Below are 27192 nucleotides of genomic sequence, written 5' to 3' on the forward strand. Positions count from 1 at the left end.
ATAATGTCAAAGTAATCACAAAACAACGTTCTATCATCTTAGAAATGTAGCCAGAATCAAGGGTTTGGTGTCCCAAAGACTAAGGGGCTTTTTACACCTGACATTAAAATGCGTTTTGGGTGATCGGGTTGTAATCGGATAGGGCTTGACCACATGAAAGTACAGGTGTAAAATGCACTCAAGACGCATTGAGAATAGATTGTGGGCCAAACTGGCTCCAGAGGTGGTCAGGGACGCATTGTGACCATATTGAACACAAGTGTTAATGCATTGTCAATCCACATACAACAACTAATGGAAGTACGTAATCGCGCGCGACTGTCCCAACCAGCGAGGTTTTGAAAAGCAAGCAAACACCAAGCAGGTTTACAGATGGCTACCATCTTTTTCTATTCTTCTATCTTTTTTGTTGATGTTGTTTTCTTTAAGCCCGCGCAAATGAGAGGGGGATGTGACGTCAGCTGGACACAGCAATTGGATCTCAGTGTGGAAACTGCAGACACGTTTTAATACCGGGTGCAAATGTAATCTGGTTAAAATCATATCAAAGCATATCTGGATACCAGCCGCATTTAATGCTGGGTGTAAAAAGCCCCTAAGAAAAGCTTATTCATGTTTTTATTTCCAGTAGGGTGGACTACTGTAAGGTAATAGTCTCTTAACCGGTCTTCCCAAAAAGACCAAACAGCTGCAGCTCATTCAAAATACTGTACTGAGTGTTATCCAGGACCAAGAGAACAGAGCACATTACTCCAGTTCTAAAATCTTTACACTGGCTTACAGTTAACTACAGAATGTATTTTAGTGCTGCTTTAGTCTGGAAATCACTGAATGGTTTGGAATACATGTCTGATATGTTCACAATATATAACTCAACTGACTCAAGTCAGGTAGCAAAGCTCCGAGTCCAAACCAAATCAACCAGAGAATTCAGCTGTTATGCTGCATGCAGCTAGAATAAACTGCCAGATCTTAGACGTGCCCCAAATATAGCAATTTTTAAATCTACTAATCCACTGCACTTTTATAATTATATTACTTAGCCTGTATTTTAATTATGTATACAGGGCTTCAACATATTGGTGAAAAGTGTGTTTATAGGCTGAATTGACATACACGGATACTGCAAAAGTTGTTAGGCTGAGAAAACAACAGTGTGATCCTTATATTGAGGGGGTAGAATTTGTAGTTTTCTCAGCCTAATGCCTTATGCAGTATGTCCATTCTGCCTATAGAGGTCAGTAGGCCACACGCTTGAAATGCTGTGGATGCCATGCGGACGACAATTCTCCATTTTTTTTATTTCAGAATCATGTTGTACACCTCCCATTAAAGAAATGTGACCCCTATATTTGTAGTTTTCCCAGCCGAACAACTTTTGCAGCATCATTGGACTGGATGTAGTGAGTATTTATTAATTACAAATGCCATAAGAAAGGAGGTAGGATATTGTTTTTTATTTTAAGGCGAGACATTTCAGGCTACCTCTGAAGAAAACAAATTAAATACCTGAAATGGAAACAGCAGATGGCGCTATTATACCATTGCATTGGGTCGTGACGTCAGCATCAAGCCTATGAGGTGGCACACCAAAATAATAAACATTGATTGTTTGTGTGACAAGGGTTTTTTCCCCTATGGGAAGAGCCTCATCCTTTCTTAAAAGCTCATCCATTTCTGTCGCCCACAGAGCATTGCTAGAGGTCAGGGATTGTTGCACAAAGATTTGAGACCTGTCTGCTTGCCCACACCAGGTTTGTCCCTCTAAACTGTGGATTTAATGGCTTACAGAGGGTTAAACCCTTGGATTCAGTCAGCTGGAGGTTAGAAGGATTACTCGCCCCAGACCCCTATTTTCACCTCTCCACTGTGGCTGTCAGCAAGGCGGGGTTGTTCTGTGGTCACAGAGGCATGCATTGGTTTGTGAGAAGAGGAGGTGGGTGAGCAATAAGCTGTGTGTCCATGCTTCCTGGTGAGGAGCATGGTCATTATTTGGAGATTTTTATGCAGGTCATTCGCACAGGATGTCAATACATGTTCAGTGTCAAAAAAAACAAATGCCAATCTCAAAATTAGCAGGTGTATATTTGAAAGAGTGCTCATACACTTTTTTTAAAGCATTTTACACCACGTGTGTGTGTGTGTGTGTGTGGATGTATGTGTGTGTCTGTTTCTGCACACATATACAGTATGCGTGACCATGAATGTGTAGTCTGGTTGGTGTACAGTGTGTAACAGGACTGCACTCATTGTCCACACTGAGAAGGTTGCTGTCCCACTTTGGCAGTGAAGCACAGAAGTGGAAATAAGGTGCTCTGAAACTTTAATGATCGCCTGTCATCCTGAAGATGGCCCTTCCTCAACACTGCCCATTCTTATCTATCTGTGCCTAATGGGCCTCAGTAACCATTCTGAAGCAAAGACCACACTATTCAGAGAATGGTGAGCAGCTAAGATAATACAGAATACTCACCATGCACCTCAAGCAGTCGTCACCTCCACAAGCTATCACTACACATACTTGTAGAGTGAAACATGTCAGCACTCGTGACCGTACAGTTTCCTCCCCACCCCCACCCAAATCACTTACACAAACACCCCCTGCCTGTCATTAACTAAGTGCATTGACCTATGTCATTGACTCTAAACTGTTCCACAATGGCATTGGTGAGAGGTCAGGTTGCCCCATTGTGAGTGGTTTTGACTTCTGATGAACTGCTGGCTTTTGTGTGTGCTCAGCAAACCACACACACTCCAAAGAAAGAGGTTAAGCACCCCAGTTCACTGCCACTCCAATCAAAACAGCAACCCCCCCTCACCAAAAAAAACCACACACATACAGATATGTGCGCACGCATGCGCACACACACACACATGAACTCTTGTTGGCAGCATAATGTCAGAGTAGCCACTGTGCCACACCATGTGCTCTTATACCATCACTACGTCTTTGTGAAAAAACAGCCCTCTGCGTGTTTTGACTCTGACACAGTTTCCGTGGTTGGGTGCCTACTCGGTAAAAGATAGACACAGAGGGAGGGGGGGAAAGTGAGGGGACGGGTCTAGAGATGGGGGAGAGGGGGGCTGTAGGAAAACAACAGATCGCCCCCATCACACACACACACACACACACACACACACACACACACTAGCCCTTATCCCTTTGTGTCGACAGTGTTAATCCATCTGAGCAAACCCTGTGCACTGTGGCCATGTGTTGAGTGCATTCTCAAAACATTTTTTCAAGCACACACATAGATGGAACCACTTTCATGCACATGGTTTCTGCTATTGTTTTTTTTTATTCCAGCCAAGCTTGCCCTCTGGGATGAGAAAATATGTTTTTCTTTTTGGTTGTATGGTATTGTATTGTATGGCATAATAAAGATAACATTTTTAGTATTTTTCAGATTGATGGTATCGTCTCATTTCATGTTCTCATGTCTCCCGCAAAAAAAAACCCAAAAACTAAGCGCTAAAACATTTTTGGGAAAGCAGTATCTCTTTTTGTTTTTGTCTGTGTGCACGTGGGTGCGGGCGTGTTTTTGTGCTCTTGCTCCTCTGGTGTGTGTGTGTGTGTGTGTGTGTGTGTGTGTGTTTCCCACTTGTTTACTTGCCAAAGGAGAAGCTGGGAGTGGTTGAGCCGGCTGGCAGGATGAGGGGTTTGGGCTAACGAGGTCACACCCTGTTAGCTGTGGTGATGATGATGGTCCTCCCGCCCTTGCCAGTGTGACTGACACGCACAGTCCTTCCTACCCACCCCAGTCCTTCCTCCATAGCCCACCACGCTACATGACAGCAACACTAGAGCAGGGAGCTGAGCTGTCCATGGTACTGAAACCAGGAAACAGAGAGAGGGAGGGAGAGAGAGAGAGAGAGAGAAGGAGGAGGAGGAGGGGGAAGCTCTACCGCTGCGAGGTGGGTAGGCGTGTTCTTTGTGTTGTAAAGGCTGGGTTAATGTGCCGTGGCATCTACACGCAGCCGAGCTCCACATCCGAGAGAGTGTGTGCAAGACTGGGAGAGACATGCCCAACCAAGCCCCAGAGTCGCAAGCGCCTGCCGGGGATATGCACACACTTCACCTGAGTGAGAGGAGCGCAGCGTGAGTGCCTGGACTGTTTTGGACCGCCTCTGTGGAGTTTTACGAGTGTGTGCGTGTGTCTGGACCAGTGCCTGGTACTTGTAGGACAGTGAGTGCAGGACGTGTGTGTGTGATGAATGTGTGTGTGTGTCTGAGTGAGTGAGTGCACGTGAGTTTTTGGAGAGGATGTTCACTGCAGGTTGCTTTGGTGTCGATGGATTTTCATAACATGGGCAGATGAGGAGGGAAGTGGACTCTGAGCCGGAGTTCTGCACTGAATGGACACAGGATTCAGGGGTCTCGAGGTACCCAAAGGAGGGAGTTTATAGTTAGGCCACCATCTGGGGGATCTCCCTCCCTCTCCCCTTCCAGGACTGGAGACTGGAGTTCTGTGTACAACTCTGTGACTTTTACCATGGCCATCATCCTCTATGTGGAACCAGCGTGGAATTCTCAGGAACATGGTCAGGAGTTCTCAGAGCTTTCAAGGTTGTACTGGATTTGCCTGAGAAGTGGTTCCGTGCATGTGTCCACAGGAACTCAGCCTCTCTGTAAGTATAAAAACAATGATGTGATTTGCAGTGACTTCCTTTTTTACCTGTTCAGTCTCTTCAGAGCGTTTCTGAGTGATGCACACCTGTGAATGAAGCTGTCTTTGACCCCTTAGCCTGACCTTGAGTTGTTCTCCACAGCGCTTTTTATAAGAAACCCACCCAGCTACTTTAAGGCATCCACTAGCTCCATGACTCACTGTTGTTTTGATTCCCGGAATGTGGGTCACTAACCGTGCGAGGCTACCCTTGCTTTGCACCTTTGTGTTTCCCGAAAATGCCAACTGTTGCCGTTTTTTTTTTAATCAGACAAAAGGATGTGAGAATATAGAGGAAACGAGACTAAACTATTAAAAAGAGAGGCAAAAAATGAGAAAGAACTATAGATAAATATTGAGGAGGTGACAGGGAGAGGGGGGTGCTGTGAGGAAAGCTGCGTGATAAACAAGCTGATTTTCAGGGGGCAGAGCTGTGAGCTTACAGGATTAATGAGAGAATTAAACCCAAACTCAAAGCACATGGCACCCAGAGCAACATCACACTGCATCTGCACCTGCTGCAGGTGTAGCGCTGACCCTCAACTCAGCCCTGGTCCTCCCTCACAGGATGTTTACATCTTTAAAGCACTGCTTCTGTTGGGACTCCAAGTCTTTTTTTTAAAGCATACTCCTTTGACTGGAGTTGCTGGAGGTCACCTCAGACACGTAGTACGCTACTTCACTTCCACTTTGCTAGGCTCATACTGCTCCAACAGAAAAGTTTTTTTCTTTTTTGAATGATGAGTGATAAGTGGAGGCAAGGATGCAGAGGATGCTAGACAATGACAGGTTTTTCGCAGTTGGCGGTGCAATCCCCATCTGGCTGGCCTCCAAGCCCCCCCGCCCCCCCCGCCCCCCCTTGCACACTCACTCCCCCTCAACACTCCCTTCATCCCCCACCCCCACCCCCTCCCCCTCACACACACTCCCACTCCCACACACTCACATAGTGGTCCGCTCGCACATAAACAAGCATGCAAGAGTCTTGGGCTGATCTGAAAATACTGACCTACATAAGAGTGCAGTCTCCACCTCCTCCTCCTTTACCGACTTCTGCAGATGCTGTAGACACTGCGCTCCTACACACCCACACACCCTGCATTGCTGCAAACATGTGTGCTCACGTGCTTACGCTAACACACACACACACACACACACACACACACACACACACAGGATATTCGGTTTAGAAAACAGTGCACACAAGCTTTATAAACAGAGCCCCTCTGTGATTGTAAAATGCTTCTCAATGTTAATTATTCAGCCCACGATCATCCATAGACAGGCCTGTGTGAACCTTTAAGGAATGATTGAGAACAGGACTCAATGTCCTAGACAGCCAGCTAAGAGGAGAGTTTACACAGCAGTCGGCACGACAACTGTGTGACAGGAAAATCTTTCATAGCAACAACCCTGTAAAGATAACATGGGAGCAAATCAAGACCCAACGCAGGTTGTGCGTAATACTTTGCTGGTAAACTTGTATCTGCACTTTGCTGAGTGTGCAGAAGAGGGTGTTTCTGTGTGTATGTGCTGTATTTATGTTTGTGTGTGTGTCTTGTTTTGTTCTATATGTTGATCATTTTCGGAGGCATCAGTGGAGCCCCAGAGGGAATGATGAAATTATTTCTGATCATTGTCATGATGCAATTGTTACCACCAATTTGTACTGTCCCTGGACAGTACTGACAATAGCATACATGTACACTCTCTCTGTCTCACCCCCTGCCACACACACACACACACGCACAGTGGGCTATCATGAGGTACCTAATTAATACTTTGCCTTTTTGCCTTCAGAAAGCTCTGGTGGATTGCCTGTAAAGGATGATGAGCTCAAAAGAGGACACTCTTCGGTTTTTCCAGTATGTTGAAGACAGTGGACTAAGAGCCTACAAAGGATTGATCACTCACAACCAAGACTTTGTCAGGAATGAGAAAAACAGGACTATTGGTCAGGAGAAAAACGACAAGAAAAGAAAGCAGGAAGAAGCCATAAAGAGGTGAGTTCTCACACCTGCATGTTAGTTGATCAATGCTTACACATACAGACACACACACACACACACACACACACACACACACACACACACACACACACACACACACACACACACACACACACACACACACACACACACACACACACACACACCAACACCAGCCCCTCACCCACAATCATGACCCTCCCCTCCCCCATCGCAAACAGTTATAAGCGCAACGCCCACCATAATGTAGGGGGATAATAATATCAGTTCTATACGCCAGGGCCGTCCTGTGTGGGCTCCCTGTGTCTCCCTCCAGCTCTGGTAGGGCGCCACTCATTGGTCCCGCTGCTGCCGAGCTTCATGCTGTCCTCTCCTCCGGGGAAGATTATTAATATTTTAGCTGCTGACATATGTAGGACTTGTTCTCGGTTAGGGTGAGATTCCCGAGTCTCTCATTGGAAACATGATAAGGAGACTGTCTGTGAGGAAACTGTCCTTCGGTAATCTGACAGCAGTTAAGATGCCCCGATGACTCCGTTCAGGAGGGTGCACCCACATGGTGACATTTAGAAGAGTTATCGTGTAGATTATTGCTGCTGTGTGGAGGTGGCTTCTGGAGAGGTGTTGGCCTGACTTTCATGGTCTTCTGAGAACATCTGTCCTGGGCTTTAAAAAGGCTTGTTTGGAGCTGTGAGAGCCCTCTGGGCCGCTGTGATGAGACATGTTGGCAGGGGGTGTGCGGTCACTTGCTACCGCAGACTGGCTTTGGTATCAATTCACACATGTAATTGCAGGATGCAGGCATTGATTGCTTTTGGTGGCTGCAAAGTGCTCTGTGGCTCGCACAATTAGGCTGAGCAATCTGCGCCTGATCACTGTCTCACTCTCTGTCTGTCAGACACAATAAACACACACACACACACACACACACACAAACACAGAAGAACACACACAAACACACTGGTCTTGATTGTCCCATACATACACATTCACATGTCCGCAAACCATACACTCTCTTTCTCTCTCTCTCACTTTCTCAAACACACACACACACACACACACACACACACACACCCACACCCACACACTCACAAACACACACACACACACCCTCTCTATCTCCCCCCCCCGTCTCACTCATTCTCTCCCTCACTCTCTCATACACTGACACTGACTGATTCTTCCAGCCAACAATTGTGCAATGACGTAATGTTTACTCTGGGGTGGACCAATGATAATTCCCCTTGAAGCACCCTCTCCTTGCCAAGGGTAGCTGAAACCTTTTTGACAAAGTTCGAAGTGCAAGTGATTGTGAATTTTGTTACGTTAAAAACAGCTTTAATTATGTTTCAAATGCACTGTTCTTGGGTGTGATTTCATTTATTTGTATTAATTTTAAGCACTTTAAATGAAGCTAAATTAATACTGCTCAGTATTTACAATTGTAGAAATTGCGATATGGGTAAAATAAGTTGTCTTCATTATCAAGTGCTATCAGAGGGATAGAATGTTTTTCCCAGGACAAGGCAGCAGGTTTTTTCAATAAAAAACACTCCTAGCAAGAACAAAAATGCTAGGTATGCCGTCAGACCCTAACAGAAATAACTTCTCTTCCTCTCCTTAACCAAGCTGTAAGGCTTTGAGCTGCAGCTACTGCAGTGGGCTGGCCTATGCAGCCATTTTGTCTGATGAAACACAAGAGAAAAGTTTCAGTTGGCGTGGGAGCGCTTGCCTGCCTGAGTTTAGCATGCTGCCCTGCTTCCCTGGTGAGCTCATGTGCTAGGCTCACACACACACACACACACACACACACACACACACACACACAAACACACACACACACACACACACACACACTCACACATACACCACTCACGTTCCTGGTCTGGCGGCTGTTGCCTAGAGTGCGCAGGAAAGAGGGGAAGCCACTCTCTGATTTCAGGCCCCCCTCACTCTCTCTTTCTCTACTTGTCTCAGCTGTTGCCGGAGTGAAATATTAATAGGTAGAAGCTGGAAGAAAAGACGAGTTTTTCACGAGGCCTATATAAGTAGGTCAATGAGACGACCCATTTTTTCTGTAGCTGATGGAGAGAGTGAGAGAGAGTCAGAGGATGATAGGGTGTGCGAGAGAGAGAGATGTAGAGGGAAGGGGGGGGGGGGGGGAGAACAAGCCCTGCACGCGTAAGAGTGAGAGAGAGAGAAAGAGGGAAAGATTAAGTGTGAAGAGCGTGGGGATATGTAGGAGATATGTTCTGCCTGGTGACAGCTGGAGTAGCCACAAACCAATCAGACGCTCTGGTTGGAGTGAGTGAGGCGGGTCTTCTTGCAGGCTGCCACCTTACTGGAGCATTTCCATTGTGTCTCTAGGAGAAAGTGTGTTGACGTGCTGCTCTACACATGCATACAATCACGTGCACATTTGCATATCAAAATATGACTAGTGTGCGCTTGAATAGAGCGTGTGGTTTTTGTGTGTATTTGTGTTTTGGTCTGTGTGTGCATGACCAAGTCTGAAAACACACATTGTGTGTGTGAATGTGAAGTTCAGTGTTTGCATGTTTATGTTTGTGTGACCGTGGCCCCACGAGAGAGCAGAAACCGTAAATAGTCTTTTCAAGACAAAATCAAAGAACTCTGTCCTGGCCTGGAGAGGATAGTGTGTGGTACCTGGTAAAGGCTTTTCGCTGCATTAGCAGGTGACGACAGAATGTCTGCTTATAAATAAAACACTCCTGTCCCGTCAGTCTGTCACGCACACCTGTGCCAAACCGCCATCTGGCCCAACGCTTCACGGCTCAGACCACCCTGTTCATCTCATCTCATGTCCACTCTCTCTGCCCCCTACCTGTTCTTTAGTCAACTGTTTTACAACTGTTGTACTTACTTTAGTCTATTTTCATTCTTTCTTTCTTTCTTTGCTGTGTAATTAGCATTTTGACTTGCTTGCTATCTTTTTGTTTTTTTCATGATACCCCAGTTTGAAATGTACATCACAGAGGAGGGTGTTTTTCGAAAGGGGACAAAAGGATGCTTTATTGCTGAACAAAAATCATTCATCAGAAATACATAAGACATGAAAGACACGTTTGTTTAGCACTCAAGGTCATTCTTATCTGATGTTTTGTCTTTGATCGTGTAACTTTGACCAGTGGGAATCTTGTGTGTGTCGTGGCCTGGGCGGGTGCATGGAGAGTTTGCAGTTGCTGTGACATTGTGACCGCCCTAACAAAGGCTTAATGCTTAATTGATCACGTGTGTGTGTGTGTGTGTGTGTGTGTGTGTGTGTTATGCAGTGCTGCGCAATGCTGTGATGTGCTGGTGGACTGTATGGAGCAGAAGCAGATTTTGTGTCTGGTTTCTGTGGATACCCTGTTGCTAGGCAAAGTTAAGCCCCTGACCAATGAACCCTCCCCTCCAGACTCCTGCAGCTCAGCAGCTGTGTGTGGGAGACACACACACACACACACACACACACACACACACACTTCCTCTCTCTCACACACACACACACTCACACAAACACACATACTCACCTGAAAGCTTAACAAGTCACTTTTACGTCTGCCAAGGTCTGGGCTCACAAGAGCAGAATCCACAGATGGGTGATGTTTGGGTTTAGCAGAGTGCCTGCTACCTGATACATTACACAGAGAGAAAGAGAGAGAGAGAAAGACAGAAAGAGAGAGAGAGAGAAAAGAGAAAGAGAGCAGTGGAGAGGACCTGTTAGGAGAGTGTTTAACATGAAAAAGATTAAAGGATAAGAATGTCTGCTCTATCATTTATGGCACATCTCCCTGTCATTTGTTGTCGGAGTTTGGCTTGTAGACATTAGGTCCATTACCAAAATTCACTGCCGTTCTTGGTTCTTATAAGTTCTTCTTTTAAGTCACCTGACCTAAGCACGAGGAATATGGAATACCTCCTCTCGTCAAACTATAAAATGCAATTGGCATATGGGAAACTCTCTCTCCCTGAGACCAGGTGTGTCAGCAAAGAGTGGCTGAGCACCCCATCCTGAAACATTCAACACTGTCCAATCATTCACTTAAGGAAATCAATTCATGCTGGCATGGAGGCTTCCATTGTGTCACTGTGCTTGTCCTCAGGCCCTGAGCAGAAAGCCTGCCCTGGGTTAAACAGAAATCAATGCTGCTAACAGACCTATTCTCCTGCATGAGTAGCTCCGACGAGGCAATCATTGTCTGGGTGGGCGTGTTGACAGAACACAACCACAGTGCCCCAACCATAAACACAGCTGGCACTTGATCACCCATTCAACACTCCGTCCTTCAAACATCTACATCCAGAGACATGATGAAACACATACGTATCAGCTTGATTGTTTTACACGGCTTTGACATCGCGGCTTCCCATGCGCCCATATTGTGTTCACAGATCAAGACTGTATTACATGACTAACCGTGTAAACTTAAAAAAAAACAATAATGAGTCACTTGACCTTTTCCGTCTCCCCTGTTCTCTCTAACTCTCTCCATGCCATGTTGAATCTCTGCCCCTTCAGTACTGGAGAGGACATTGTGACGGAGGGGAAGCACCTGCGCATTGGCTCCATGACGATGCCGGCCGCTCCGGAGCGCGTGGCACACCCCTCCTGTGGCCCCGGCTTCGCTGTGCGCTCCCAGTCGCTGCACTCGGTTGGAGGCGGAGGGGAGGAGGACGGCAGCCCTACCTCTCGCAAGCAGCCCCCGCCCAAACCCAGACGGGACCCCAACACCAAGCTCAGCATCTCCTCGGAGACGGTGGACCTGGCCTCCTCCACCTGCAGGAGTGGAGACCCAGACAAGTGTGATGGTAGGTCTCAGTCATGTCTTCACTGTGTCCAAACAACTTCCACAGGTAGAATCCAGACACATCCAGCAAGGTCCATCATAATACCAAAAGGTCTCACAGTATTGTCTCATCCAATCAGAACAGAAACGTTTGTTGACGTGTAGTCCATGGCAAACACCATGCCTCTCTCTCTTCTGTGGTCACGTGACCATGCATGCCAGCGGCCTGTGATCACATGATAGCCAACTTATGAATAGGGGCATTTCTCACCGCAGGCAAGATTTGATTTTCGGATGTGCCCCCCATCCCCACCCTTTTCCGGATGAGTGACAGGCGAACGGTGATAAATAGAAAACAGAAACATTGGGGGAGGTGGGGGGGGGGGGGTGATGCTGAGTTTTGCAACCCCCATGAATGGAATGCCAAGGTCAGTGGGTTCCTCCTCTTCCCCAGCGAGAATTCTACTGCAGCATGGCCTGCTTCTCTGGCCCACATTCCCTTCTCCGAGTCGGAGCCTGAGCTGCGGCACACCATTATTCCCTTAAAGGGGTCAGCGCTCTGATTAGCTTCACCCTGTGGAGCTGTGTGCAAGGGCAGAGCTCGAGCCAGGGGGAAACTGTTGCTATCTCTGTGAGGGAGTGTTTTCGAGGACTGGGTGGTTTGAGGACATGTAAATTAGCCCTTGACAGGATTAACTGTTGAGGGTTGTTTTAACTTTAACTGTGCTGAGACAGTTTTGAATTAGCAACCTATTGCCCACATACAGAATACACAGTACAGCCTTAAATTGTGTGTCAATGTTAGCAAATTAGAGCTAATATGTATGTAAACATCCATACACATGTGCAAATACATTCGTTTGCACAATGCAGCGTTACAAATTTGAAGCTATCCCTGCTAAGTACTTGCATGTGCCTATGTGTGTGCCTGTGTAATGCTGGGGGACCTGCATGTGCTCATATTTAAGGGGATACACAGATCTTCCTAGGCGCCACAGCAACCATCCCACAGAAACAGAGAACCCCCCTGCTGTTCGTCCAATCAAGGCGTCTGGCAGCAGCATCTGCCAACCAGCGCTTACACGGCACAGAGTGAGACAACAGCCTCGGCCAATGGGACGCGAGCTGTCAAGCAGCTTGACAGCATGGCAGCCAATCAGCAGCGCCATGTGGGGGTGTCCCTCACTGAGAGGAGGGAGGGTTGCGTGTGCGAGGAGAGATAGAAGGGGTGGGGGAGGGACCAGTCAGGGCAGAACGGACTCATTCAGGAGGAGCGATTGACCTAGATTCAGCTACCCTAGAGGAGAGGGGGGGAGAGGGTAGACACATCCGCCAGAGGGGAGGGGGGAGGGAGAGCAGGAGAGAGATGGAGTGATGGAGTGATCGCAGAGAGATACAGAGAGTGAGAGAAAGATAGAGAGGGGGAGGAAGAGGAGGAGGAGGAGGAGGAGGAGGAGGAGGAGGAGGGGCAGTAATCGTGAGCACTGAAACAGATCTCAAGACCCACTGTTTTAACATAATTAATGGACACATACAAACACAAACACGCAACAGCACTGCCTTACTCACAACAACATGTGCATGCAACCAGCTGTTCAGGCTGGATTCTGGTCACATTGATATGTTTAGTACACTTTGTGTAAACGATTTTTTCAGGATATTATTTTCCCAGTATTTGTATCCATTACCAACAGTGATCTACCTCAGCCACACGTCATAAAAAGCTTAAGGGTAAAACCTTGGGGCAGCACAGAACTTTGCTTGTGTGTGTGTGTTTTTCAGTGAGCAGATTTGCATGTGCCTGGTTGTGTATCAATGAATTTGCATGGGTTTGCGTGTCTGTGTGCTCTGTGTGTTTGAATTCCCATGCATTTTTTGATGAGTTTGTGTGCATTTGTGTGTGCGCACTTGTGTGTGTATTCCATTGTGTATAGATATATACATCTGTGTGTGTGTGTGTGCATGCGTGCGAGCGAGCATGTGTATATGTGTGTGTGTGGTGTATATGTGTGTGTGTGTGTGTGGGTGCATCTATGTGGGTGTGTGTTCTTGCTTGTATTTGGGTGTCCATTTGCGTGCAGGGTACAGAGGTAGAGAAAATCCTACCATCTGGTCTGTGAATAATTCAAGGTGTAAAATCTCCAGTGTACAATCGACATGGTCAGTGTCCGTCCTCAATACATCTCACTCTCACACTTAATGTACTGGGGCGACAGTGGTACAGGAGGTAGAGAAGTCGTTTAGTAATCAGAAGGTTGCTAGTTCGATTCCCTGTCGAAGCGTCCTTGAGCAAGACACTGAACCCCTAATTGCTCCTGATGTGCAGTGTGCCATCAGTGTAAAATGTAAAATGTGTATACATTGTAAATCGCTTTGGATAAAAGCATCTGCTAAATGACTAAATGTAAATGTAAATGTACTGCCTTCAAATGGGTTTCCCATTAGATCTGAGCATCTATTCATCCAGCAGCAGACACTTCAGCCTAAGTATGTGTGGATCAACATCAAATGTGCTGTCATTGGGACGGGAACTTATGGGTCATAATACGGAGTCTATCATGGGTATTGATTTGACTTAATCATATTAGCTGAGAGAATACTAGAGGAACTGGGTGGGTCTGTGACAGGTGCAATATACAGTCATGGACAAAAGTTTAAGGCCACTCTTGAGAAAATGTGACTGCATCAGAAAAAAAACTGATTGTATGAGATTGCGTCATCCTTATGTCGGACTATTGTTCACCTTTTTAGATGACCATCACGCCATAAACACTTAATTGCGCATTTTGTCTTTTTAGAAAACAGTGGAGGGCACAAATGGTGGTTAGGGTATTCTGAATGAGTGATTAGTGAGAAGTAAAAAGTCTAGTAAGACTGCTGTTCACAATGCAAAACACAGCCACTCAGACACATATCTGATGCAATTACTGCGTCCATGACTGGGGATAGGCTAATGCTAACTCCACCTCAATGCTAACTTGTCTTTTTGTTTTGCCTCTTCTCATAGCTTCTCAGGGTTGCAGTGATGAATGCAGGAGGGTCCCCCCACCCAAGCCCAAGAGGAACCCCAACACGCAGCTGAGCATTTCTTTTGATGAGTCCTACATCAGGACCCACAGTTCCAAGGGCTCGCCTCCAGCCTCCCGGGGGTCTCTGGCCTCCTCGCCCCCGGAGCCACAGAGCCCGCCCGGACGGGACTCGGACTCGGACGAACCGGTGTACATCGAGATGTCGGGGAGCGCGGCGGCGGTGGCGGCCCGGGAGGTACAGCGCAGTGAGGACGATGAGCCCGGAGAGGCTGTGTACGAAGAGATGAAGTACCCGGCGCTGGAGGAGCTGGACTCGTTCTGGGAGCCCTCGGGGTTCCGCTCGCAGTGCGCCACCCCGTGCCCACCGGACCAACCCGAGCCCCTGGGCAGCCGCTGCTCTACGCCGCGTGGCACCCCACTCTGCGACATCCCTGCGCCCTTCCCCAACTTGCTCACGCACAGGCCGCCGCTGCTGGTATTCCCTGCGGCCCCCGCCCAGTGCTCGCCGAACTCGGACGAGTCCCCGCTCACACCCCTGGATGTGGCCAAGCTACCCATGCTGGAGAATGCCTCCTACAGTAAGTCCCCCACGTCCTCATCCTCCATGGAGCCCTCGATCTCCTCTTCGGCCTCCTCCTCCTTCTCGCACCACCGCCGCCGGGCAGAGCGCGAGCTCACCGCCACCCCCACCATTACTGTCTCTGGGCGCTCGTCGGCGCCTCCCCTGTCCTGCACCCTCTACAAGTCCTCGGCGTCGGGCCATGGCTACCAGCGCAGCCACTCGGCCTGCCCCTCCCCCGTCAGCATGGGCCGCTGCCTCACTCCGCTCAGCCTCATGAGGGTGCCACCTTTCGACGGACCCTTCCCCAACGCGGGGCTGCCCCGCAGCGCCTCGGCCACCCCACATGGGAAGGGGTCGCCCCCTCAAGAAGGTGGGCGGCTGCACGGCTCCATGCAGAATGTGTCCATGGGCCGCTCCCGCACCCCTACCAGCCCTCTTGATGAACTCACCAACCTGTTCACCACCGGCAGGAACATGCTGAAGAAGAACACCAGTGGCAGGAAGTCCAAAGAGCCTGGAGAGAGTGAGTGCTTGTCTGTCTGTCTGTCCAACAAACCATCTATCTATCTATCTGTTTGTCTGTCTGTCTGTCTGTCTGCCTGTCTGCCTGCCTGCCTGCCTGCCTGTCTGTCTGTCTGTCTGTCCAACTAACCATCTATCTATCTGTCTATCTATCTATCTATCTATCTATCTATCTATCTATCTATCTATCTGTCTGTTTGTCCACAAATATATTTGTCTGTCAATTCTGTCTGTCTATCTATCTGTGTGAGACTGTGTACTGCAGATAAGAACATGTTTATATCAAACCGAATCCATTAGCACTAAAACAAATATAATCTAACTCCAGTACTTTCCGTATACTTCAGAGTGAAATGATAAATGTCGAGAGGTATTAAGAGAGATTCTCTGATTGCTTTGCTGTTGGTCAAACAGCTTCAAATCCAGCACATTAGTGAGATGAATCTCAGCCAGAGGCAATGCGGCAGCACCTTTAACTCTGGCCACAGATCTTTGCTGTGTTTCCTCTGTGAGTTTGCTTAATCTGGGCGCTGAAAACAGACCGATCATACAGATCATATGATTTAATCTGGGGGAGATTAGGGGCAAAAGCAGCCCGTATGCCTCCCCAGCCTCGGCTGCAGCATTAAGCCAAACGCGGTGCATTACTTTTAAATATGTAAACATCACGTTTAAACACAGACAAACATGATGCTGCAGCAGCCCCTGCCAGAGAGAGCACTGTGTGCTGCGGAGCACGGAGGCAGAAACATCAGGCTTGCGGTTGTTTTCAAAGAGCCTGTGAGTCATTTGAAATGCCTCGACGTTCAGAGGCTTGGAGTGGTGCTCGTGTGCTCAGGGAATTTCTTCAAAAGCTTTTTTTTTCCCCTCTTGAACTAGATCTCCGTGATCTAGATTCTTGTTAATGAATTGATATGGCCCGTTTGTTCTTGAGGGGAAGATCAGTGCATGGTCTCTCAGTGTGTGCAGTAAGGTTTTTCACTGATGGAATGCATCAGCAGTGTTTTTTTTTTTTACTGATGAAAATTGTGCGCTAAAAGATCAATCCCATAACTGGATGCTTTGTGCAAGAGTAAAGAGATTTTACAAGCAGATATTAACTGTTAGTTGAAATAGATTTCACTGCTTATAGTGATTGAAAGCAGGCAATTCTTTTTTTTTGTCAGAGAATTTCTTTTCATTTTGAAGCGGAGCCATTTGAACATGTTTTTGTCATGCACTGTTTGTAGTGAAGTCAAAACCGTGACTCCCACGTGAGTCTTCATTGGAGAGCGGGTGTGTTTCCACATCATGGCAACAGAGGAGGACATTTCCTCCTAGAATCTCTCTGTGCCAGAGGGACAACCAATCACAGTGCAGGTCACAGCGGCCCCATGGAATCAGAGGCGCTGTAACGGGCAGGGCATGGGATCATGTCTCCACCTGCTTAAACTGCTTCATGATTCTGTTTTTTATATTCTCCTGTTCTTGCTATGGGCTTATATATATTCATTTCTACAAAGTCTTGAAGTCCTCAGTTCACTCAAGCATGCCATTATGTGTAGTAAGTGCAGTGGCTATGGATAGAAAGTGCTTCTTTCATGTTCTCCCTGAAATATTTTCTAGACGAAAGCATTATTGTAATGTGCCAAGTCTAAACAAATTCTTGGCGCAGCAGTCATTCTTGCTCATCCCTTTGGGTGTTGCTGCACTTGTTGTTGTCATGTGACTTGTCTTTTTTTTTCCTGAGGGTTGTTGTTTTTCCCAGTTGGCCTGCCACTGCTGTCTGTTGCCAGGGCCGATGTTGATTGAGCGTGGCTTCATGTGGTTCACTAGCAGGTTGCACCTGATTTGCACCTGATTTCCATCCCATGGGGCCATGCAGATGCTACTGCCATGCTGTGGGCTTTGACAATAGTGTGTAAATAACACGGTCTATTATAGCTGGAGGTGGACAGCGGTATGACCTATTTAACTGACCAATCAATGCTGTCTTGAATAGTGGATGAGGGACTTGGCCTCATTCACACACACTAAGAGACACCATTAATTATGTCTTCTTCATTGTGGTGTGGCAGGCAGTAGGAGATTTTAAAGGGTGATTAGCAAGTGAGATGACTGTTAATCAATAATGGACTTCATTAAAGAATCAATGGGCATGGAATGTTTTCAGTCTTTAACAAATTGTTTATATGCATGTTTACATATCAAACCCCTGCTAACCCTGGTGAAAATGGAAACGAAAGATCTCTATTGATTTCATGATCTTTATTCTTTTAAAATTAAAATAATATACTACGTGTATGATCACATTAACTCCATAATGTCCGTAGGTCTTTATTTCAGTATGTGCAAAATGTTGATGCCTATATGAGCATCACAAAGACACGCGCACAACACGTAGATACAGCTTTGATGATCAAAACACATTTAATCCTTTGTAGTATATGTCTGTCTGTGTTGAAGCGACACCAAGTGGTTAAATAATGATATTGCAAAAGAGATACCAAGTCTCAGAGAACTCCGATTATTCACAGTCAAGCCAGGGTTGGTCGATGCCGTTGTATGGTTTGATGAAGATTGAAAAGTAGACTTTGAATAGAATAATAGCCTACTCAAATTTGTGGACATTAAAATAAATGAGCTGCAAGACAATCATTAAACCGTCTTTTCTGTCTTCTATATTAGGCGAATCCAAGGGAAGGTGCCACAGTTCCGAGTCCAAAAAGGAAGGAAAAGATCGACACCACAAAGAATCAAAGCGAGAGAGCAAAGAGCGGCACAGTAGCTCCAAAGAATCCAAACGCGAAAGCAAAGATCGGAGCTGCAACGGCATGGAGCCTATACCGCGCCGAGACAGCAAGGACAGGATTGCCAACATGCCAGAGGCTCTCCTTAGACAAGATAGCAAGGACAGGACAAGCAACAATGTGGACCTTTTCCAGCGCCGTGATAGCAAAGACCGCGGAAATAACATTAGTGATCTTTTGCCACGACGTGACAGCAAAGACAGGGGATGCAATGGAATGGACTGCGTGCCAAGACAGGACAGTAAAGAAACGGGTAGGAATGGAACCGATTTAAGGCGCGACGGTAAAGACAGAGGCAGTCACGTCCCAGACGCCATGTCGAGACACGAGAGCAAAGAATCGGTTAGAAATGGATTGGAAGTGAGGCGGAATAGTAAAGAGGGGGGCAGGAAGGATTCGGAGAGTAGACGGGATTGGGATTCTAAGGAAAGGAACCACCACAGCACAGACACTAAGCGGGAAAGCAAAGACCGTGGTTGCAACTCTGCCGATTTCGCATCTAGGCGTGACTTCAAGGACAGGGGTGGGCACGTTCCAGAGCTGTTGCCAAGGCACGAGGGCAAAGAGAGGATCACCTACTGCACAGAGCCCACTAAAACTAATGAATGGGAGGGTATCACTGGGCCACCGGCCATCGGGACGCCAAATCGGCTTGGACGATCATCTGTTAGTCCAACTATGATGCTGGGAAATACCAACTCAGGTAGGAACTCATTACTGATGTTTTGTGCTGCAGTCAGGTTGCTTTTGATCTTCTTGTGCGCTGTAGTCTTTAATGCACTCTCATCGAGAAAAAAAAATCTCTTATTGTTCACAGAACTGCATAATACGTCCTACAAAACTGAACTCAAAAACATTACTGACTAGACTATAATAGATACCTCTTTCCTTGCAGAGCTGAAGACAGTGCAGAAAGTGGCTCGCTCCCCCTCCACTCCAGTGGCTCCGTCTCCCCTGGGGACGCCCCAGAGACAACCTCAAGAACCTCCACAGAGCCAGGTAATGCTGAAATGTTTGCTTCTCTACTACTGTAACTGCTGTATGTAGCATAAAGTCAGTGCAACCTGATGCGACTACCTGTCACACTCTGTCTGACCACTCCGATGTCCTCTTGACCCCTTCACTTCAGATGCCACCCATGCCCTGGGTTTATGGCGACAGCACCATGCTGGAAATGATCGAGCGCAAGCAGCGCCTCTGCCGGGAGATCCGCTCACGGCAGCAGCAACCGCCACAGCGGCCGCCACTCAGGAGTCCATGCAAACAGGAGAGCGCGCCTGCCCTCCCTGACTGGAAGAAGAGCAACGGGGCCAAGAAGTATGGGCCTCCTCCCTACCCCAGCCAGACCACTGTATTTTGGGACACTGCCATCTGAACCTCTGAGTGATGTCCCTATGGACTATATCTCTGCCAACATGCCATCCCTTTGTAGGGGGGAGGCTATGAGCAGGCTGAATCAAATAGAAAAGAGGATGCTCACATCAGGATGAACAGCAGGTGGTTTTTCCATAGCAATATATCTGACGGTCAGGCTCTCCCATCATCGTTGTTAATATCTGATATTTTTATATTATAATGTGATTTCTTGTAATATACCTAGTATTAATAGATATTTTCTAAAGAAAAATTAACACAATGTCTTCAAAGATTATGTAGATTTAGAGCATTGAAATGTTTGTTTTATACCTTTTTTTTTGTCTCAGACATCGCTATACACAATCTAACGGTACCTAGTTGCAACATTGTGAGCTTGTCCAGCCTCTTTTAATTCAGACATCAAAATAATTAATTTACCATGCTGAAATGTAAAAAAAAAAACATACTATATAGAATGGATTTTATCTGTCCCTTACTGGGATTTCTGTGGTGACTGGAATAGGCCTGGCTGTCTTGTGGTCGCCTTTCGACGTGAAGGATACTATATATTAGGAATGTGCAATCCTGACTTCTGTAGCAGATCAATCCCAATAACACCTTTTCCATTTCTTGACATTTTCAATTCTACACTTGGATTGTTTGAGCTTGTCATGAGATGAGTTTGCCTAACGTAGGCCTTTTAACACCTATTGTGGTTGTTTATGCCTATGCAACTAGACACATTTAAAGGCAGAGTTTGGAGCAAAAGAATAAGCATTTATGTATGTCAAGACAAAAGAAAAAGACGACTTTTAATAGGGAGAAAAAAATAAAAGTAGATGTGGTGACCCAGTGATTGGTGTGAGAGACCAGCATGTGAGATAGGGGGCTTCTGAACTCCAGCCTGGGGCGGAGGCAGTTTATTGGGGGGAGTCGGCACCCTTCCCCCAGCCTGCACAGTGAAGACACCTGCCCCTCCAGTCCTTACACAGACGGCAGAACAATCAATGCTTGAGCTTTCTACACCTTATTACTTCTATTACTAACTTCATTTTATGCACTTGCTTGTGAAGGACGAAAACAGAAGAAAAATATTCCTGATATTGTTTCATATTTTTGGTACTGTCTGGATGCTGTGCCGTATATTTATAATTGCGTAAGCAAAGGGATTGTACTGTATGACTGACTGAGATCATGTAAGACAATCCAACACCAGCAATTGGCTAACCCTTTTCACCACTGATTATGTGACAGGCACTCATCGGAGGTCTGTTAGCAATGACCCTCTAATTGTAGCAACCAATCGAATCAATAATAAGGGGTCAAAAGCTACACTGAGGCAGATATTAATGATGCCTGTTTTTTTTTTTTTTTTTAAAAGCCCAAACAAAAATAAAAAGAACTGCACTACCCATAATCCACCATCATACAGCATTTGGCTGGATACCTTCCACCCTCCCTCTACCTCAACCTTTCAAATCAGTTGAAGTGGTTTTCATTTGCACGTCAAATGCAAGATCTGCATTGCCAAAGTATTTTGGGTATTGTAGTTGAAGCCCCCGCCCAACCTTATCCCCTCTCCCACCACCACTCAACCTCCGTGGTTAGATCATCTGGAACATGTTCTAAAATGAGTTGCCTTGGAGACCACTGCTCACTGTGACTGGAAGATGGGGTCACTCTTGAGTAAAAGGTCACAAAAGAAAAACACTTGAGAAAGGGAGTTTGTGAACAAATGTGCAGGGGTCACAACAATGCTGTGTTTGAATTTTGCAGACACTAGTATATGCAGGCATATAGAGATGTGTGGTAAATAAAACTGGAGCTAATTGATTTCATTATCACTCAGGCTAATCAAAAGTGGCCTGTATGTTTGTTTTATCTATCAAATTTTGATCATATAAACATGGAGGGTCTAAGATTTTTGTAACCTGTGTGTGTGTATGTGTGCGTATGTGTGTGTCTATATGTGTGTGCCAAGCTACACTGGATGCAGCTTCATGCTGAGATGATTGTTTGACATTCACTCCAGCCACACTGAGGCATGGGGCTTTGAAATGTAATGATCTCTTTTTTTTTTTTGTATGTAAAAATGTGCACTGTGAAAGGTAGAGTCCTCTGTCTTATTGCACTGAGTGTTCTCTTATCTGTAAAAAGTATGCTGATTGTCACATCTGTCTTTTTGAGAGAAATAAATATGAACTTCAATTTGCTGTGGCAAAGCCATGAGTCATGGTGTGGAGTCTGTGCAGACATACTTAAAGATGTGAAGTGTCAGTGGACAGACCCTGTGTTTTTAACAGCCCATTTCTATGCGTATGATTTGTCAGATTTTATTAGGTTTTTAAAATCATGGCGATAACACTGGAAAACTCAATTTATTCGTGATTCTCAGTTGTGTGTTTTACCTTTTCCACCCGACCAGAACGTTTCTACACCAAAGTCAATCAAGAAGAAACTAATGAAACATGAACATGCACACCATACTGACACACAGGGGATATTACTCCATAGTATAATGGCATCTGTGGCTCAAGAGCATAACATACAGAAAGAAAGAAAGAATATGTTCTTTAAAAAAATCATATACAGTACAATTGGATACTGACAGCACCCTTAAGTTCAAATTCTAAAGCAAACTGATGACAGTGTTCCAATTGTAAATATATTTATCAAATGCAGGTTAGATGCCATTGGTAGTGTCTACCCACGGAGACCTGAGAGCACCATAAGAAATCAGTCCGAGCAAAAATGCTAAAAAAGAGAATATTTGTTTGACAAGGGAATGTTGAACAAACTTCCTTCTAGAGGTCTACTGGTTCAAAGGTATTTAGTATTGGATGACTTGTTATCATGTCTTCGAAGCAGTTGACCTGGGATCAGTGTTAAGCTTTGATAAACATATTTGATCAAAGATGATGAAACTGCAGTTGATCAAATATATTTCATTAATTCAAGAGCAAATGGTCAAAGAAATACCACAAGAAGTGATATTTTTGTAGACAGATTTTTAGACAGACAAGTACAGCTTTGTATTAATAGTTCCACAATATACATTACTGGCCAGTGCTGTGTCTCTGTTTGGTCAATTTAGGCAAATTCTTAAGTAATTGCTAAAAGATGAACACTGAAATCATCCAGCAAATTGCTAAAAATATCATCACAAAGCATGACAACGAACAGGAGGATTTTACAAAAGATACTACGGAAAAAACTTAAATGCAAAAAAGAAAAACACAGGGGTTCTTGACTGCAATTTATCTATACAAAACTACACTTACAGCCCATTGACTGCAAGACTTGAATGTTTCAGATTACTGATACAAACTGTGTGGTCTTCATACACACATGGCATTTGCTTGCTAGTTTGCGCTGTTCTGCTGGACCTTTGAGTGTGCTGCTTTGCGGCGGGCTTCTGAACTGATCCAAAGCGTTGACACTGGTCAACCAGAAGCTGTACAAGTTCCCAAAGTAGTTGCATGTGCCTTGGGCCCCTTGGCACTCGATAAAGGGCTGGTTACGGAAGTCCACCAAACAGCTTCCTGAAGAGGTCAGAGACGAGCCACCCCCCTCATATCCCGAGCCAGTGGACTAAGGACGAGACAAGTGCAAGCATGCACACACACACACACACACACACACACACACACACACACACACACACACACACACACACACACACACACACACACACACACACACACACACACACACACACACACACACACACACACTTTTATATGTATGCAAAGTTTGCATATACACATGCACATGCATGGCTGCCTGCCTACCATGAATGTAATCATTTAATTTAAGACACACGTGAGTGCATATTTTACCATATTTATTTGACCGCATTTTTGTTATTTTAGCTTACTGTATTGTTTCATCCTCTCTCTTTGAAATGATTGTAATATTATTTTCATTCTGTGTATTCAATCTGTGTATCTTGGGACAAACAGTTTGAAACCTTCACACTGAGCTTGACAATGATGTTCAACTTTGTAATCACTCCACTGAAACAAATTCTGACCCCCCAAAGATGAACCCAAACAGATACATCATCGCAAAACCCAACCCTAACCCAACACATCATACAAATACAAACCCTTACACACACTTACTTAGCCTTAGCAGGCACGCCTACCCTCCACACAAACACACCTTACACTAATGCACTCTGCACACGTACGTACTGTGCACATAAAACACACTGACCATAAGGAAGGAGTATCCACGCCACAGTGTCCTCCAGCCCCCTGGGCACCTGACTGGCTCCTCTGCTTGGCTGTGGATGGCCACGGCTGGTGACGGAGCCTCGCACACCACGCAGCGGCTGATGTAGAGGGAGATGTTGTGCGAATCCACGGCCATCATGGGCACAGCAGCGGCGGTGGAGAGCCAGTAAGACTTGTCGTTACGGCTGGCGTATTCACAGGTGGCACTGCTGCAGTAGGAGAAGGGCATGGTGTTGAAGATGGGCATGCAAGAGCCTGCCTGACCTGTGGGAAGAGAATACACACACACACACACACACACACACACACACACACACACACACACACACTCAAAGACATGCCTTAAAGTGTACATGCGAAGTAGGAGCTATTTGTGTTTCTAAATAAAAATGCTATATTTATATGGAGTTAGAATAGTTTCTAAACTGCCAACTGTAGTACTCTAAAATGCAGATTTAGTTTTTTTCCCACAAACTTAGTGTCTGTTTTAGCTCTATTAGCATATAATGTAAATTGAGCTGGAAGTAGAAGGTGTGACTTTCAATTTTTTTACAGACAAAGTATTGTGTTTTAATACAAACAGCATTGGGTTGGTCCAGCTTACCCAGCGGCTGGGTTCAAAAAGCAACCCTTTCAGCTGGGTAAGGATCACCAAACACTGGGTTGGTCTAATGGTAACACAGCTGTTATAACAACCCAACCCAGCATTTATTGGAATGCCCCCTGCAGCTGCGAAGAAGTTTGTAGTTCAAGCATATTCAATTACGTATGACAAGGGGTTTACCAATATAAACCCATTATATTCCCACTGGGTGGGCAGCTACCAGATGCTACTGAGCCGCGTTTTCCACTTTTTGTAATCGGTTGAATGCAGAAGTCCATTATGGTGTAGTAGTCCACATAACTGGACACTACGCAGATGTAATGCAACGTGGTCACATTCAATCATATCCACGTATGATATAGTTGATTCTTTCACTCAGACTACATTTCCTAAAACATAACATTTCATGTCAGCATGCTTGCCTCCTCTAAAGAGAAAGTCTCTCTATGTTATTGTATCCCATCTCTCCAGTGAATACATACCAAGGTCCTGTGCACGGGCTTTCTCTTGTCCTTCCAGATAGAGAAGACTGTAGCCGGTCCACATCTCACGCATGTCATGAGGACACTTGGGTATGGTCACTGACTGGCTGTGAATGACAAGCAGGAAGCCAGGGCTAACTGCTGCTGTGCCTCCTGGGAAACCTGGGTCTCCTGGTATACCTGATGGGCCTGGTAGATGAGATAGAGCAAGGACATGTTTAAGAGACATTACAAAGTTTTTGTCTAAAACTATTAAACTAACTAGCTAATAGCCAATAGACTTGCTTTGCATCAACAACAGTATAATTGGCACTGATCTAGCTAGCTCGCCAACTGATGTATTTTTTATAATATCCTTTATTTGGTGAGGTTGTGCTATAAAATATATAAAATATTATCGACCCAAAGCATAAAACTAGTGAAGACCCAGAGAAGCTAGTTTTTCAGGGAAGCCAGGTGCATTTATCTCTTATTCACTCGACCATGTGTCATCAAACTGAACTTGAAGATGTTTGAGATAGCTAGGAGGGCATTCACTGCTGCACTGTTGTGCATCCGCATCCACCATGTCAGCCAATCATAACTAAACATAATCAAAATTCCAATACACCTTGCCTCTATATCATATTGTGCTTATACTAATACTGATAAAGTAATTGCTTACCTAAATTGATCTCTTCATCTGTTTATCAAATTGATGTTTACTAACCAAATGTTCTGTCTCTTATAGCGTGACCTCACAAATGCTGATAGCTGTGGGAACATAGTTCCTCATCACCATATCCATTAAGTACATATATGCGTATTGGCAGCCAAACTCTACCCACTCACTTTGTCTCCCCCCCCCCCCCCCTCCTAGTCTACACTATCTTCAGTGTGGGATGCTGCTGTAGTCTCTCCATCTGACTTGACCCTCGGCCTACACCTACCCACCCCCACCACACAGTCATGCAGTTATTCTACCCCATATACTTTGTGCTAGCATGTACCTGAAATGTAAATAATTGCTACCATCAGCATAGTTTTCTGTTCCATTCCTCCACTGCCCCTTGTAGTAGTAGACTTATGAGCACACTGTATACCCACTAAGCTGTTACAATACTTGAATGTACTCTTCCCACCTTATCCTCTATCAGTTTTGTATGTATCATGTATATTCCATGTTGTGTTTGTATGTATTGTGTATGCTAGCATGCTCATCCTGATACGTGTATGATTTCATCTGCCATGTTTCTGATTGTTTCCCCTCCCCTTCTGCCAGGGAGTTTCTCCTTGCCCTTGCCCTTGTCCTTGTGCTTGCTCTAAGCTCAAGCCCCGGGCTCTGAAAAGCGCCTTGAGACCATTTAATTGTTTCCGCGCTACATAAATAAAATTGAATTGAATTATTGAGTGAATTTTTCTTTTTAAAAACTTCAATTTAGCTGCATGGGGGTTTGGTAAACTAACCGATAGTTTGGGGTCATTGTGATATGTTCACCAGAGTGTGAGAAGTTTGCAGTGCAGTGCATTCTTAATGAATAGTATGTATTGAATGATTAGCATGTATTGCTTGAAAAGTTTCATAATTCATTCATGTGTGGTATCGGGATCATAGCATCATGTTAGTGTTCCAGCTCCGCACAGTTCAGTGGATCCCAAGTGCTGAGAATTTTGTGAATTTTTCTTAGTAGTTATTTTATTGACCAACCTGACTGCACAATTTAATAACCTCAGATATATTCATTAAAGATTTGTTTTGTATTTTTCTAAACCTCCGTTTGAGAATAAACTAAAGGGTGGCATAGTCTGCTATATACTAAGAGGGCACCACATATGCATATGTTAGTTGAAGTTGTTTTACTATTGCAAAGCATCTTGATTAGCGAGCTTAGCGAGTTGTGTAAAAAATAAAAAAATAATACAAAATTAACAATAAATGAAAATTATTTCATTTATTCTCAATAGTTGCACCATGTTTTGGCCTTTTATGCAATGTGACAGATACCTCATACCTTCAGGTCCAACAAATCCTTGGGCTCCAGGTACACCTGGATCTCCTTGAAATCCTGGTGGTCCTGCAGGACCAGGCTCTCCAACCGATCCACGGGTCCCCACTAAACCTTTGGCTCCTACAGAGACATTAATGATCAGTTCGTAAGACAATAATTGTCTCTAGCTCATCA

The 27192-nt window shown here is 45.5% G+C and overlaps 2 protein-coding genes across 2 annotated transcripts in view; one reads left to right on the forward strand and one right to left on the reverse strand.

The window, feature by feature from the left end:
• The first annotated feature begins 3559 nt into the window (after nt 1–3559).
• On the forward strand, nt 3560–21914 carry nyap2b (neuronal tyrosine-phosphorylated phosphoinositide-3-kinase adaptor 2b). The gene is made up of 7 exons (XM_012826299.3): nt 3560–4632; nt 6471–6673; nt 11181–11470; nt 14456–15562; nt 18229–19053; nt 19246–19349; nt 19480–21914. The coding sequence occupies exons 2-7, from the start codon at nt 6498–6500 to the stop codon at nt 19723–19725; spliced, it is 2748 nt and encodes a 915-aa protein (XP_012681753.2). The 5' UTR covers nt 3560–4632; nt 6471–6497; the 3' UTR covers nt 19726–21914.
• A 151-nt stretch (nt 21915–22065) lies between these two features.
• Nucleotides 22066–27192, reverse strand: part of LOC105899158 (collagen alpha-4(IV) chain-like) — a 30386-nt gene continuing 25259 nt past the window's right edge. Inside the window, exons 45-48 of the mRNA XM_042702983.1 lie at nt 27022–27138; nt 25031–25219; nt 23925–24208; nt 22066–23297 (exon numbers count right to left, since the gene is read on the reverse strand). Of these exons, the coding sequence (XP_042558917.1) occupies nt 23016–23297; nt 23925–24208; nt 25031–25219; nt 27022–27138 (872 nt within the window). The 3' untranslated portion in view covers nt 22066–23015. The remainder of the gene's footprint in view (nt 23298–23924; nt 24209–25030; nt 25220–27021; nt 27139–27192) is intronic.

The sequence above is a fragment of the Clupea harengus genome, chromosome 22, assembly GCF_900700415.2.
Source record: "Clupea harengus chromosome 22, Ch_v2.0.2, whole genome shotgun sequence".
In the NCBI taxonomy this organism is placed as follows: Eukaryota; Metazoa; Chordata; class Actinopteri; order Clupeiformes; family Clupeidae; genus Clupea; species Clupea harengus.